This window comes from Hippocampus comes, unplaced genomic scaffold (genome assembly GCF_001891065.2).
Source record: "Hippocampus comes isolate QL1 unplaced genomic scaffold, H_comes_QL1_v1.1 scaffold68, whole genome shotgun sequence".
Classification (NCBI taxonomy): Eukaryota; Metazoa; Chordata; class Actinopteri; order Syngnathiformes; family Syngnathidae; genus Hippocampus; species Hippocampus comes.
The window spans coordinates 6,101,777-6,117,256 of record NW_017805625.1 but is presented as its reverse complement, the minus strand read 5'-3'; the positions used below and the strand labels follow the sequence as shown (position 1 = coordinate 6,117,256).

Sequence of the window (15,480 nt, the reverse complement as noted above, 5' to 3'; positions counted from 1 at the left end):
ACACACACACACACGCGCGCGCGCGCGCACACGCACACACACACACACACAGGATCACTGACTTTAGGCTGATATGCGCATAATCTAAAATGCACAAAAAAAGTCACATGTTAATCTCTCTAGAATTTGGCTGCGAAAAAAATTTGAAAACCTCATCATCTGAGACACAGTACTGTTAAATAACAGTGTTCTTTTTTTGGAAACAGATGGAATGTAAATTCACCTGCTAGATATATCTATTCCAAAATGTTCTGCTACTTTACTTTACGGCCTATAACTAAAGGGACGCTCGATGCAGTTGCTGTGTTGTTTTCTAACTTCAGTAATTATTTGATGATGAATAAATGCTTTTAGTAACTTCATCAGTTCTTATTTGATTACCGGTACTAAAAGATGCTTTTAGTGTTTCTTGCGGTTTTTCAACGTTCTTCTATATTTGTCTCCTTTAGGTGTCCGTCTTGGGACGAGAAAAGGAAAACATCTGAGGTCGAGAGCCGATCTTCTTGAGGATTCTGATCGCACAGAAGTTGATTTGGGATTAGAAGAAGGCATTCATGAGGATTGCTGGCCACAAAGGAGACTAATGCTGAAGATTCCCTTCAAGTCTTTACTTCGACGACTGCCTCTCATCTAATCATTGTTTGAGCAGAGAGCAGACAACATGACGCTGGGTTGCCTGCCTTGGCCTCCTCTACTTTGGTTGAGCATGGCCTTACTTCTAGCCTCTCAGTGGCCCGTACAAGCCACAGACTGTCCTCATTTGTGTGTATGTGAGATCCGACCTTGGTTTACCCCCCAGTCAACCTACAAAGAGGCGACAACTGTGGACTGCAATGACCTGAGGCTGACACGCATCCCTATCAACCTTTCAACGGACACGCAAGTGTTACTGCTCCAAAGTAACGCCATCTCTCACACTGGGGGTGAGCTGGAGGCCCTGCAAAACCTGACAGAGTTGGACCTGTCCCAGAACAACTTCAGCTCTGTGGAAGCTGTCGGTCTCAAAAGCATGAATCATCTTACCACCTTGCATCTGGAGGAGAACCAGATCAGTCAGCTCCAGGACAACTGTCTGGGAAATCTCTCAAGCTTGCAGGAGCTCTACATTAACCATAACCTCATAAACTCCATCTCCTCTCGGGCATTTGCCGGTCTGCACAATCTGTTGCGCTTGCACCTAAACTCCAATAAGCTTCATGTCATTGACAGCCGCTGGTTTGCAGAAACTTCTAACCTTGAGATCCTCATGATTGGAGAAAACCCAGTCATTGGTCTTTTGGACATGAATTTCAAGCCTCTCGGAAGTTTGAGGAGTTTGGTTCTGGCTGGCATGGATCTTATTGATGTTCCTCCCAATGCATTTGTAGGCTTGGACAACCTGGAGAGTATATCTTTCTATGACAACAAACTGGTCAGAATCCCTCAACTGGCACTCGAGAAAATGCCCAATTTGAAATTTTTGGATTTAAACAAAAATCCAGTTCGCAAAATCCAGGAAGGAGACTTCAGAAACATGTTTCATCTAAAAGAATTGGGAATCAACAACATGATGGAGTTAGTGTCGATTGATCGCTACGCTATGGACAACCTTCCAGAACTGACCAAGTTAGAGGCCACAAACAACCCCAAGCTGTCTTATGTCCACCGCCTGGCCTTCAGGGACATGCCTTCCCTGGAGAGCTTGATGCTCAACAATAACGCTCTCACTGCTCTTTACCAGCATTCGGTAGAGGCCTTGCCGAACCTTCGTGAGATCAGTCTGCACAGCAATCCGTTGCGTTGTGACTGTGTTATTCAGTGGATGAGTTCCAACAAGACCTCTGTACGCTTCATGGAGCCCTTGGCCATGCTTTGCACCTCCCCGCCAGAACTCAGGGGCCAGCATGTTCGAGAGCTAAGATTGGTAGAAAACTCCGAGCAGTGCATCCCACTGATATGCCAAGACACCTTCCCCGGCCACCTCAACCTAAATCTTGGCATGAGTGTCAGTCTGGACTGTCGGGCCATGGCTGAGCCAGAGCCTGAGATCTACTGGGTGACCCCACTCGGAAGCAAAATCTCTACGGACACTGTGTCGGAGCACTACCACCTGAGCAGCGAAGGGACTCTGTGGCTGTCCCATGTACAGGTAGAAGATTCCGGACATTACACCTGTGTGGCCCAGAACATCGAAGGGGCTGACACACGAGTTGCCTCAATTCGAGTGAACGGAACCATGCTTGACAGTGCTCAGGTGATGAGAATTTATGTGAAACAAACAGAGTCCCACTCCATCCTTGTCTCTTGGAGAGTCAACTCCAATGTTATGTCCTCCAATATCAAATGGGCCTCAGCCACCATGAAGATCGACAACCCGCACATCACATATACGGCACGTGTGCCTGTGGATGTTCACGAATACAATCTCACTCACCTCCAGCCAGCCACAGAGTATGAGGTATGCCTCACAGTCTCCAACGTGCACCTGCAGACACACAAGTCTTGTGTAAATGTCACAACCCGTAGCACCACCTTCGCCCTGAACCTGTCAGAGCAACATCCGAACGCTGCCGTGCTAGCGGTCATGGCAACCGCGCTAGCCTTCCTCAGTCTGGCTACTGTCGGCATCTACACGGCCCGCAGGTGGAAGAGAAAGAACTACCACCATTCCTTGAAGAAGTACATGCTTAAAACCTCCTCCATCCCTCTCAACGAGCTTTACCCGCCACTCATCAACCTGTGGGAGGCTGACGCAGAGAAGGACAAAGATGGCAGCGCAGAGGGAAAACCGTCCCCTGTTGATACCACACGTAGCTATTACATGTGGTAAAGATGTAGCAAGGAGGCCCGGTCGCCTCATCAGCAGCACAAACGGATAAAAACTTCGGACATTTTGGTGGAAGAGTCACCAAGTTGTTTTGTGGGCTTTGCTGATATGTAGCAGAGTGAAAACGAAGGGGGATTTTTAGTAGTAGAGCGTATCGCGCCGATTCTTTCTATTTCTTGTTTTGTCTTCAAGGAAGCAGCTGTATTTAGCTTCAATGTTACTTTAGTTGCTATACTGTATCTGTGGTGCATTTCTAACTCACTTTTACTTGGGTTAATAATACTGCAGCAGTGGCGGGGGGGTCTGACTCTTGTGGCAGCATTAGTAATGAGGAGTCTTTTCTTTCTGTTTTGTAAAACAGGTCAACCAATATGTGCACCAATGTGCAGTTTGTTTAAACTTCAATAAATAAAAGCTGACAGCGGGTTTTAGACGTGTTACATTGTCTACTGAATGTTAGCGACTGTGCAGTAATGTTGTATCAACTATACCATTCAACTTTCGGATTTAGATTAAAAAAAAAAAAAAGACAACAGTACTTTAGTTTGGAGATATTTGTGATGTCAAATGCTAGAAATACAACTGTAGAATGCTTCTTTTTTAAAATTGATTTTTCAAACAAGGAACGTTATAAGGTTTTACCGGTACTCTCTTCCTCATAGATATCACGGGGATGTACTTTATTTTGCTAGGATTTTTGCTGATTGGTTAGTTTATTTTCCACATGTAATATGTTACATTGAAAATGCCAAAATAAATACTTTGATAATTCTTTTGCATATTTGGTCTTTGCTTCCCCTCACATTTCAGTTTCACTTTTGGCCGACAGATTGAGCACAGAACATGCTGCCGGTTCATTGATTTTAACCTCACGAAGATGGTATAGATGAATTATTATGCCAATTATTCATCACAGATTTTCAGTAGATGAAAAACATTTTATAAGAAAATGTTTGTAGATCCACAGTCTCATTTATGTAGCTTATGGTTGGTCTTTCCTAACCTTCCTTACCTATAAAGTATTTACTGCTTCAACGTCAATGCTCAAAAGTTTACCGTCTCCCTCAATGACATGAGAAAATTTCCTCTGTTATAAATACAGTAGCGATGTTACCTTCTTGCTAAATGTTTGGAGACAAATAGACAACTGTGATTACAAAATTAGGTTTTAATTTATTTTTCATAAAAATGAAAGAAAAAAATACATTAAATCATTTGGTCAAGTTGACAGACTGAAACTTGCTCTAAAAGGTAAAAAAAATAAATAAAAATAACACAAAAAAAAAAAGGTTAAAGGTTGTTGGAAGAAGCCCAATCAGCAATTCACAAAAACAATGTGAAGCAGGAGCTCAAGTGCAAGTCAGCGTGTCTCCTGAGAGATGCAACGAAAACCAAGATTGGAGGAAGAGCTCTGCGCAGAGTTCTGGCTTCGCGCAGCACAGCGGTACCGGTAACAGTATGACTGAAGGAGGGAGAGAGAGAGATGCAAAATGTAAGACGCTGATGTACATAAATACATCTCTGGATAAAACATTGCTCACAAGAAACATAGCGGTGCAGTTGAATTAATAGAAGTAGCCATCACTTTACCTTGTGACACATGTATGATCCCCCTTTCATGACTTTGTTAGTGCCTGTTGGAGGACCTGTCTGAAACAAAAAGTTAATCATGTTAATGACACGTATGCTATTTTAGGAGATCACAAGTTGTTGAGTGGGTGATGCTGGTAAGTTTTACTGGATTGTGTTGCTGTTCGGTGGAATGATGCACAGTCCACCAGTCTGACGTCCATTCCCAAGCATTGCCCACCATGTCAAACAGACCAAAAGCATTGGCGGGAAAAGACATCACCTGAAGGGCGTCGAGTGCAGACATTAAATCTGCATCGAATCACACATTCTAACAAGGTGACCATGTATCAAGTATGCTCTAAGAAAGAGAATCGTTCGTTGGTTCGTTTTAATTGAGCAAATTAGTTAAACTGTTCATTTTTAACAATGATACAAAAATAATATTCAAATAATACATTATATAACAATAACTTTCTTTTGGTGTAAGTATTAATCAATGCATACATTTCATGTTCACCAGCGTTAAAAATAATAATTCACAGGTTGAGAGCTCCCCCTACAGACAATCAGCGTGAATTAATGTATGGGTAATGCTGGAGTATCAGCTATTATTTATGAAAATGCCAGTTTTTCATCAGCATTTTTTGTTTCCTGTAGATTTTTTTATACATTTAGTCAATTACAAAGCAGGTTTCATCTCCCCCCCAACAAACCTCCAAAATGAACCCTCTTGACATTTATTTTCCTGAGTCTCACATACCGGTGAGGTTTTGACGTATCCATCTTCTGCAGAATTATTGTGAGGGAACTCTCCTTGCCAGAGGTTGGCATAGTGTTGCCCTTTTGGGTTCAGTCGATTTCCCCAGGGATAAAGTCTGAAAAAAAATATTAAGTTAATATTATTCTCAATATTTATGTTTTATATTTATGTTAATATTTTCGCGTGTATAATTTTTAGGTAAATTAATTAAGTTTTGCAAAAAATTATGGTCACTATGTTTGATTAAATCCATTCCGTTCTTAGAAAAGGTAATATATTGATTGATAATCAAAACATTTCATCCACTGTAATTTGTATTGAGAAATCAATAACAAAAAAAGCATATGCTTAATGATTTTGAGAACAATGTATACTGCTGATGTTTTTAGATTACACAGTGAGTGAACACCCTACCTGTCTTTTAAATTGCCTCTGCAGGCGTACTCCCACTCTGCCTCCGTTGGTAGGCTCTTGTTGGCCCAGGTACAATAGGAAGCAGCATCTTCCCAGGATATATGAACAACAGGATGATCCATCCTAAAATGGATTCGTTTTTATTAGCAAAACTATTGTGAAACAAACATGGTCAAACAAAAACAAAAATATGGATCAGAAGCGCATCTGTTTGCCTATCTGTGATGTTGGAGTCAGGGCCCTCAGGTTGTCTCCAGTTTGCCCCTTTAACTGGAAGCCACCAGGGGGCAACAGCCACCTAAAAATGCAATTAAAAAAAAAATGAAAGAAAGTACAGTCCTGTATAAATCAATGATCCTAAAAGTTACTTTTTACAAGAGACAGGAATCCGTGTATTCAGGCATTTGACAGTCTCCTACAGGGGTGCCCATACTTTTTCAGAAGAAAACCCACACAGGTAAGGGGAGAACATAGGAAGGCCACACAGGAAGGCCAGAGGCCGGAATCAAATCCTCCACCTCTGCACTGTGAGGCAAAAATGTTCACCAGTCGTCCACAGCAATGCCCTGCCCTCAATCATTTTGGGGCTATATAAGTAAATTTGACTTGGCTTGACACAATGGGCACTCCTGGTCTACTGAGTTCAGACTGCAATTGAAATTTTACATATTAGGAGGAAAAAAAAAGTCACTGCCGTCCAAGCTTGAAAGGTAGCAAAATATGGACTGGAATGTCGGGTTGCACAATAAAAGTGTTGAAACAAAATACAGATTATTTGGTACATCTCCCACCCTCACCCATGCTCCTTTGCAACCTCATGAGCATCCTCCCCAGAAATCTCTCATCAGATTATTTGCATTTATCTCAACAGTGGTCATTTTGGTCTGAAAAAGTCGGAAAATTCTCATCCCTGCATATACAGTATTTACTGTCAGTTGTCTGTACTGGACACAAACATACAAAACATGTCGCTCTTTTAAACCTCGCCTTAAAATGTTTATTCTAACCATGAGACTCGTTTGTTTTAGTGTTTTATTGTGTTGACTGTTTTTGTTATTAATTTATTTGTATGCCCGATTTTTATTTTATGTACAGCACTTTGAATGCAGTTGTGGTTATTGTAAAGCGCTCGATAAATAAAGTTGAGCTGAGTTGAATAACATATTGTCAAGCTAGACAAAAAGCGCTGCTACGAGGAAGAGATTTATAATTGCAAAGTGTGCCGTATAGTTGTTGCAAAGAATTATATAATCCCGAAAGAGCTTTACAAGCTTACTTACACAATGAAGACTTAACTCCCAATGTTTGCTTTTTGTCCTACTGCGGTTTGCCTTCAGCTAAAATGTGTGATGACTGAGCACCAGCAGACCCTCAGCAAATAAATAAATTGCAGCAAACACGCCCACAGGAAGTAATGGGAAAAACAAAGCCTGTGAAGTTCTCCCCCTGGCGCTGACAGCTGCAGGTTTCCATGACAACCACAATGAGAGTGCACCCATCTGTGGGTCATTATCTACTTGAGTGGTCTGTGTAAAATATTACGAGGTTTTTTTCATGCTTGCGCACCACCACAACAGTGGACAAAAAGGAAGTACTTACCGCTTGTGTGATCTGGCTTTTGACCGTCTCACTGAGAATTCCTTCAAAAACAAAAGAGTCCCCAAATTTCTCTGCCTGAAAGAATAACAACCCATATCACAAAAGAGGGCATAAGCATGCATCGCCATATCGCTCGATTAGCACCTGCGTCACATAGCCTGTGACATTGGTAAAGCTCTGGAACTGCCGGTTGGTGACTTCCTGGATGTCCATGTAGAAGGAGTCCACGTGGACCCGTCTCTGAGGGCCCTCACCATCACTAGGGATGCCTGGGTTGTCTGTTCCCATTAGAAATTCTCCACCAGCAATCAGCACCATCTACATACAAGATTTATATTCGTTAACCTTAGTGCCAACTGAAGTTTGGTAAAACTATTAAGGTTATAGCCCTCTATTTATTTGTACACATCACAGCTCAGTATTCTTAGCAGGCATCTGTAGATATGGGAAGCACAATTTGCAGTTTATGAGGTATGATATAGGTTTGATCACTTTACCACATTAACGGTTCCATATGGACAGAAAGAGCCATTTACCTGACTTAGCATGTTCTCGCCTGCCTGTGTGTCAGACTGCATCTCATTGGCGTCTCTGGAATATTTTACATTTGGCTTCTCCGTTGCTGTGCTTTCCCCCACAACAGCGTCTCTTTTCAAACTCTCACAGCCGCAACTCGCTAAACCCGGCGAGGTGGCGGGCTCGGAGTGAGCCCTGCATATAAGCGCTTTGTCCATACAGACCAAATGGATCATCAAAACAGCCAAAACGCCGAGCATGTCTGGTTGCAGGTCCCTCACGTTGTTGACGCTTCCTCATAGTCACGTGGTCAGTCAGCTGGTACTGGCTAGGTCTATATTGCGCCTCCAGAGGCTGGCATTGGTACTGTCCGTTTTAATTAACTTCATTTGAAAATTATGTATTTTATAAATTATTACTAGTGTCATTTAATTTGAATGCAGTCCACGAATAACCTAACGGCATTCATTGACTCTGAATAATGAAACAATAATTTCCCAGAGATCAACAGTGCCGCCGCGCGAGAAGAAGTGGCAGTGAGCCCTTCCAGCTCAAACTCAGAGCACCGCACAGTTGAATACCGCCTGTTCCTCTCCTTACTGGCCTCCTTACAGTCACAAACCCTGGCTTGTCACTCCGCTGGCTCTCGCTATCGCTCAGCGGAACGAGGGGAGAGTGGAGCCGCCGTCATGTTGTCGTAGCTGGTCCTCGGAGAGCCGAACATCCGAGCGTTCAACCGCCGCCGAGGTAAAGTTTTGCTTATCTTCATCCTCTTCTCTGCAGAGAAGATAGAGCGCTCCATAAAAGGCTAACAGTTTCCCACTGCTCAAGTCAACCGGTCTTATCGTTTCCTCAAGCCATGTTTTTTGATTCTTAAATGATAGACTGCTATTTACGTTTACTCAATTTTTTTTTGGTCACAAATAATGTCAGTGCTTTGATAATGAGCTGACTGTTAGCACTAGTTTACACGTTTTGGTTTCTGTGCAGTTAAAGACACTGTTTCGGATGTGCTCAGTAAGAGGTTAGTTAGATGGAGAAAAGTGGACCTGTTGCAGGTGCACAGCTTCCTGTTGGCAGTCCTAATGATTAACTATTCGGACATCTAGCAGCAGCAATCTATTGCTGTAACATGAAACACAATTTTCCTACAAACTCATGCAAATACATGGAATCGTAACAGCCTCACATTTAAATTTACCCCTAACTTAGCTAATAGTAAGTATAGTAGGCAAACTAGCAGCAGGATGCTGGATAGAATCCTTTGCTTTTTTTGACCACAGATACATTTGATAAACACTTTTTATTGTCAAAACCTTTTTTGGAAATTTATTGTAACTTCCTCTGCTTTAGGTGTTCCTTAGTAAGCGTCCAACATGTCGGATAAAATGTCCAGCTTCCTGCACATCGGTGATATCTGCTCCCTGTACGCAGAGGGGTCAACCAGTGGTTTCATCAGCACTCTGGGGTAAGCACATTTCATTGGTTCACACACAGCACTTGCCAGGGAGTGGATCAGGAATTTTCTCTTAATTTGTCAGGAGGTAAGCAAATAACAAAATGGGGACGTGTACTGACGATGGTGTACAAGTCTGCAGACATTGAGATATAGCCGGATGATGGTGTTGGGAGAGGTGAAGAGAATCAAGTTGAACATGAGAGAGACAGAGAGACAGACACAGAGTGATAGAGAAAAGGCATAGAGCAAGACAGACAGCTGAACACCATGAATGGGGAGGCTGAGAGTTGAGACACAAACAGAGAGTTGTGTCTATGCATCCACAAGCACTGGGCCATCATGTTTGTGATTGTGTTAAAAAAAAAAAAAAAAAACAAAAGGCCTGCCTGATGTGTGTCTGTTATTAAATTAACATTAAATAAATAGTTATTCAACATGGCCTTTCAAAAATGGGAAAATGTGATGCATATTGAAGTAATTTACGCACTATTGTACATGTATGTGTTTATTTCCAACAATAGACAAAAAGCAATGGCAAGAAATATACAAAATTTCAACAACCCAGTATGTTAATAAGGCTACTTTTGCAGGCTTGCTTGATTTTGTTTTCTGATAAGGTTAGCTAATGTTAGCTTGAAGCATGCTGTCAACTCAAGGCAACTTTCATACTTGGCTTGGCTGGCTGCTATTAAAATTCATAAAGTTAGCCAACAATATGTCTGGACCAGAAGTCTCACCTTGAAACAATAAAATATTATTCGTAATCATCAGTTCCTGCAAGCTCTGACTGCCTCTTGTTGGGTGAATGATGGTAACTTCAGCGTGTGGTTTACATCAACAAAACTTGACTACTGTTTTAGCGGTGCAACACATTAAAGGGTCCTCTGGTGTTCCTGTGATGCCTTCCTGGTATGCTTTTATTTTGGAGACCCGACATTACCAGCTACAGGATGTGTTGCGCTGATGTTGCTTGAGTGTTCCTAAGCAGACTACTTCTTTGGTGCCATGAATTGTTCATAAAAACTATCAGTCTGAAAGGGTTCTTCCTTGGCAAATTCGACCCTCCCCCATTAATTTCAGCTACAAAGGTACTTTTTTTTTTTTTTGCATGACCTTGCTAATGGATAAATGGAGAAAATCACTGCAGCCTATTTCTATCCAGGCCATCATTCTTAAGCATTTTTCTCACACACCAATTCTAGTCGTATCAGAAACAGTGCTGTGGGCATGGATGGCTGAATGTTTGCATGTGTGTGTGGCATATTTCCCACTACCAGTGACAGAAGGACTGGAGAGATGCTGTGATGCAATTTCGCATTTTATCAACTAAATAAAGGTGTGAAAAGGGATGGAGGACCTTGAGGTGGTGCTCTGGTCCTCAATAGCCACATAACTGTACACTCCTCCATTAATTTCAGCTACAAATGTACTTTATTTATTTATTTATTTTGCATGGCCTTGCTAACGGATAAATGGAGAAAATCACTGCAGCCTATGTCTGTCCAGGCTGTCATTCTTAAGCATTTTTGTCACACATAGGTTTTGGTCGTATCAGAAACAGTGCTGTGGGCATTGGTGGCTGAATGTTTGCATGTGTGTGTGGCATACAGTATTTCCCATGACCAGTGACAGAAGGACTGGAGAGATGCTGTGATGCAATATCGTATTTTATCAATTAAATAAAGGTGTGAAAAGGGATGGAGGACCTTGAGGTGGTGCTCTGGTCCTCAATAGCCACATAACTGTAAGTACAGGAATAAGAAAAAACATATAGTGGACCCCGGATACTTCTGGTTCGAAACCTGCCAACCAATCCGCCTATTCACTGATTTTTTTCCTCAGTATTTTAAAAATTATTTTGTAATATTTTTTTGGGTGGGGTTGGCGGGGGTTCACGGCCCCTATACCTTGCAAATAGCAGGAGTCCACGACACAGGGTCGGTAAATGGAATAATGAAGTGACAGAAGGACTGGAGAGATGCTGTGATGCAATATCGTATTTTATCAATTAAATAAAGGTGTGAAAAGGGATGGAGGACCTCGAAGTGGTGCTCTGGTCCTCAATAGCCACATAACTGAAAGTACAGGAATAAGAAAAAACATATAGTGGACCCCGCATACTTCTGGTTCAAAACCTGCCAACCAATTCGCCTATTCACTGATTTTTTTCCCTCGGTATTTTAAAAATTATTTTGTCATATTTTTTTGGGTGGGGTTGGTGGCGAGGGGGGGGGGGGCTCACGGTCCCAATACCTTGCAAATAGCAGGAGTCCACGACACAGGGTCGGTAAATGGAATAATGAATTGGGTTAATGTGAGTATGACGAGTGAAGGTGGCGAACAGATGGAAACTATAAAAGCTAATATTGTCTATTGTGCAATCTGTAAAACTGTCAAGACAATGAGTCATGGTGTTGCAGAGTCAATCAAAAAATGGAAAGTCCTGCTGTATGAAGACCAAGTCATTGTAGAGGTTTTGAGGCATTTGCTGAGTTCCACAACTTCCCACGCACGTACGACCGCATAAATTTGCAAAATTGTCATCGTAGTTTTGGCCTGCTGCTTTTTTCACTTTGCGTAACCACCAACAAATGAGTTGCAACCTTGTAAACCCTCACACAGTGAAAGTTTTTTGTTTGCATTTAGAATCACTTATTACTGTAGGAAATAATACGTTTGTGACAACTGAAAATATTTTTAACTGTACTGTACAGATACTTTAATAGTAAAATTTTAACATTCATGTGACCCTTGTGAGGATAAGCGGTTCAGATAATGGATGGATGGATATTTTAACATTCTTTATGACGTTCCATCAAAACTTCCAAGTGCTTCACTTGTTTCCCACCATAATACAACGCAATATGGTTATGAATTAATCATATTTGGATGTGGAAGAAACTTCATATGTATTTATAATTTCAGCTTCCTGGTTTATCATTTTCTTGTTATCCAGATTTTCAAATAATGAGGCGATACAGCGTGCAGGTGGGAGTATTTATCAAGGTGTGCAGTGATAGTGTGTCCTTAAATTAGAGAGTTTCTATGCACAGTCAACACAATTCATACTTGCAGTTGTGCCTCATTGGGCTAATCTAGTGCTATACAATATAACTCAAATGCAGTGTATAAAGTAATATTCTCAAAATGCCTCACATTCCTGTTTTCAGTTCAGAAACTTATCAGTTTTGTAATAATATGTTTCAATCTGCAGTTTGGTGGATGACCGCTGCGTGGTCCAGCCTGATGCCGGAGACCTCAACAACCCTCCAAAGAAGTTCAGAGGTAAGAGGAGGCACAGAGATTGTCCTCCGGCTGACATCATCCCCGCGAACTGCTGTGTGTTTATACTGAGAGCTCTGTGATAGACACTGCTCCATGTGTTGTGCTGCGTTTCTCCGGTGACGGCCACAATACCTCTGCCCAATGGTGCTCCATCCACCTCACCTCAAAAAACAGATTTGATGTTAATAAACCGAGCACCCTTATAAAGGTTTTCATTTAAAAAAAAAAAAAGCATTGAGAGGCTTCTTTGGGTGTCCTTGCTATAAATAGTCCTCATACAGGAAGTAGAACCCTCGGTTCTCAGGCTGGAGGCTTGTGTCTCTAGGGGCAGCTGGCCCCACGTTGCAAAGAGAGTATCTGATCTTGGGTAAACTTTGCACTCTGTCAGTCGTCTCTTTGCAAACAGCTGATGAAAATGTGTCCTTAAGCGAGGTCATGTTTGATAGATTTAGAAGACAAATGTTTATACGTGAGCATTTGAGCGAACGGTGCAAGCTAACTTTGAGGCAGTAGAGTCGTTCCCAATTACGTAGCCCACGTGATAATGATCTACAAATGGAATTGTCCTTGTCGCTGTGGAAATGGTGATTGCAGTAGGTTCTGCGCTAAGGCTCAAATTGATCACGCATTCTTCGACGTGTTTCACGAGCACAGAGGCACAAATCATTGGAAGACTTAGTGATGTAACATTGATGTTTATGATGATGTTTTACGGTCTGAAAGGACGGCAGACATTTTAATTGCATTTAGCTTCGGTGTGCTCTGAGAGCTGTACTCTAGCTTACAAGCTGCCACTTTTTATATATCACAGACAACTGCCAAGTTTATATGCATAGATATGGCAGGGAAAGACAAAGCTATTAGTTTCTGTGTGTGGTTATATTTCATTTATTATGTTCACATAGTGAATATAATATGGCTTTAAATGAGTGGCCGCATTGTAAATTACATGCAACACTTGTTCATGCAGACGTGAAAACTATTTGAGGAGCATTTTTGGCAGCAAACATTGATGCCTCACTCGTACAGACGGATTTCGCTAATCACTTTTCGTCCTTTAATCCTCCCTGTTCCTTCCTCCATCACCGTATTGACTCGTCAGAAGGTAGATTGTGCTCTAATCCTATTGCAATGTCTTTCCACCAGCAGCAATAGGATAAATAAAATGTATTATTATTATTATTACATTTGCCCACCTTTTTTCACATGGCTCATACGAATGCAAGGGGAACAACCTGTGGCTGAAGTGATAAATGAATTTGATTTATTTATATTCGAACTTTGCTTGTGTAACACTCTCGAACACACACTGAGTGAGGCTAAAGTGTGTTTGGTAACTGTTTTGTCAGCTGCTCTTGATCAGAAGAGGCCTTTATGTCAGTGTGAGGTGACTCTGGACGTCAACCATGAGGTGAAAAGGAGTGTTAGTGTGAATGAAAGCAAGCAATGGAAGCAACAGATTTTTGCCTCTGTGTTTACTATTGCATCCCTGTGTCCAAACAGATTTAAGGATTCCAATTATTGTCGATTCAAAAATTACTCTTTTACTTATTTACCTCCTGTGGCAGCCCATAACCTCCACTGGTGTGTGCAATCATAGAGGAACGTCAGTGGCACGGAGATGGACAAACACGGACTATAGGTAGTTTTACTTGCTTGAAGCTTGCTGCCGAATTCCAAAGTAATTTGCACACTTAAATTGTGGATCCAAAATCCAGAAACGAGCACACCGACGTGTTCACCAATATTAATATTGACATGAACAGTGTTGCATCATCATCGTCATGGTTGTGGTATAGCAAGTACCGGCCTACAGGTTTTGCTAACTGTGTCATCTGGGTCTAGTTCTGTCACTGCTGAGGTATACTCAACGTTTCCCCCTAATGTAAACACAAGCGCTCATAATGTAATCAAACTTTCACTCATGCAGGCCACGAGCTATATTTCTCATTGACATACAGAAAAGAACTGTGATTGGTAGTCAAGGCAACGATATTTACTACTATGCACAATGAACCTCATTGTTGGCCATTATAATGGCAGTGAAAAAAAAACACTTAATTACACTGTTATTCTTAATTTGAAATTTCAACTACAATAGCTAATTTCCCTTTGGTCATCTCGGACATGCATACCACTTTCAATGAGGACCTCACAAGAATGTTACACCTCACAACTGGGTAGCGATCTTGGATTGAACAAACATACAAACTAGAGACAGTGGCACTATTTATTCTGGCTCAAATGCTACAGTTTTTCTGTTACACGCTATGTGTTATTTTATTTATTTATTTATTTTTTGTGTGTGTGTGTGTGTGTGTGTGTGTGTGTGTGTGTGTTTTTTTTTGTGGGGGGGTGTTTTGTTAGGCCACTAGCTGGTTACTACAAGCAACTGCAACTTAGCATTGGTGGATGTATATAAAATATATACATGTATGTATGAAGGACATGAACAAACTGTCCATTTAAATGAAAAACCTGCAAAACTATGAAAAAATGCCCAACTCCACTCTTTTGTCAAGTAAGAAAGTGATCCATTATCTTCATTATTGTATGCCAAATAAATACTTATGCCTTACAACTGTCCAAAAATCTGATTTTAGTCCAAAAATGTTTTTTCTTGCACTTAAAAAAAAACGAATGAAAAAAACTCATGAGATATTTGGATTTTACATACAAAACTGTTCTAGAAAATATTGTTGGCGACTTTGTTCACGCAAATTTTTATTTTGGGGGTATGCAGACCAGTGTTACATGTGATTTTTTTATTTTATTTTTATTTATGTTTTTGCTGTTTGCGGTCGGGTCCGTTCCCTATCCACTGTGAACAGTGGGGGTTCGCTGTATCTGTTCCATCCAGCCCTTCGCTTGGAATCTTCAATACAGCTCTTCAAATTTGTGTAGATGTTTTTAACTTACAGTACGTTGCATAATTTTTGACATCTACTACCCGGCCATATAAGTAGCCAATGAATGTCATGTGATACAATGACAGTATCGCCATGAATTGCGAGCAACTATGCATGCAGTGGATACAACATCTGGCAGGGGACCTAAAGACACACATTG

The 15,480-nt window shown here is 41.4% G+C and overlaps 3 protein-coding genes across 3 annotated transcripts in view; 2 read left to right on the top strand and 1 right to left on the bottom strand.

The window, feature by feature from the left end:
- LOC109522341 (leucine-rich repeat neuronal protein 1-like) overlaps positions 1-3,578 on the top strand; it is a 10,104-nt gene extending 6,526 nt beyond the window's left edge. Inside the window, exon 2 of the mRNA XM_019880843.1 lies at positions 450-3,578. Coding sequence (XP_019736402.1) covers positions 662-2,809 — 2,148 coding nt within the window. The 5' untranslated portion in view covers positions 450-661 and the 3' untranslated portion in view covers positions 2,810-3,578. The remainder of the gene's footprint in view (positions 1-449) is intronic.
- Positions 3,579-3,959: 381 nt separating this feature from the next.
- Positions 3,960-7,993, bottom strand: sumf1 (sulfatase modifying factor 1). Its single transcript, XM_019880844.1, has 9 exons — positions 7,688-7,993; positions 7,296-7,469; positions 7,152-7,226; positions 5,768-5,850; positions 5,553-5,675; positions 5,139-5,253; positions 4,545-4,658; positions 4,397-4,456; positions 3,960-4,268 (listed from the first exon to the last, which is right to left on the bottom strand). Exons 1-9 carry the CDS (start codon positions 7,925-7,927, stop codon positions 4,167-4,169), a joined length of 1,086 nt encoding a protein of 361 aa, XP_019736403.1. The 5' UTR covers positions 7,928-7,993; the 3' UTR covers positions 3,960-4,166.
- Positions 7,994-8,304: 311 nt separating this feature from the next.
- LOC109522343 (inositol 1,4,5-trisphosphate receptor type 1-like) overlaps positions 8,305-15,480 on the top strand; it is a 60,772-nt gene continuing 53,596 nt past the window's right edge. The window contains exons 1-3 of the mRNA XM_019880845.1: positions 8,305-8,414; positions 9,021-9,135; positions 12,341-12,411. Coding sequence (XP_019736404.1) covers positions 9,044-9,135; positions 12,341-12,411 — 163 coding nt within the window. The 5' untranslated portion in view covers positions 8,305-8,414; positions 9,021-9,043. The remainder of the gene's footprint in view (positions 8,415-9,020; positions 9,136-12,340; positions 12,412-15,480) is intronic.

What these genes read in the sequence shown, in the direction of transcription:
- sumf1 (XM_019880844.1), bottom strand. Translation starts at nt 7,927, where the DNA reads ATGCTCGGCGTTTTGGCTGTTTTGATGATCCATTTGGTCTGTATGGAC. An exon ending in AAAGCCAGATCACACAAGCG is followed by an intron (nt 5,851 to 7,151) that starts GTAAGTACTTCC and finishes TTGCATTTTTAG; the next exon opens with GTGGCTGTTGCCCCCTGGTG. An exon ending in GACTCCAACATCACAGATAG is followed by an intron (nt 5,676 to 5,767) that starts GCAAACAGATGC and finishes AATCCATTTTAG; the next exon opens with GATGGATCATCCTGTTGTTC.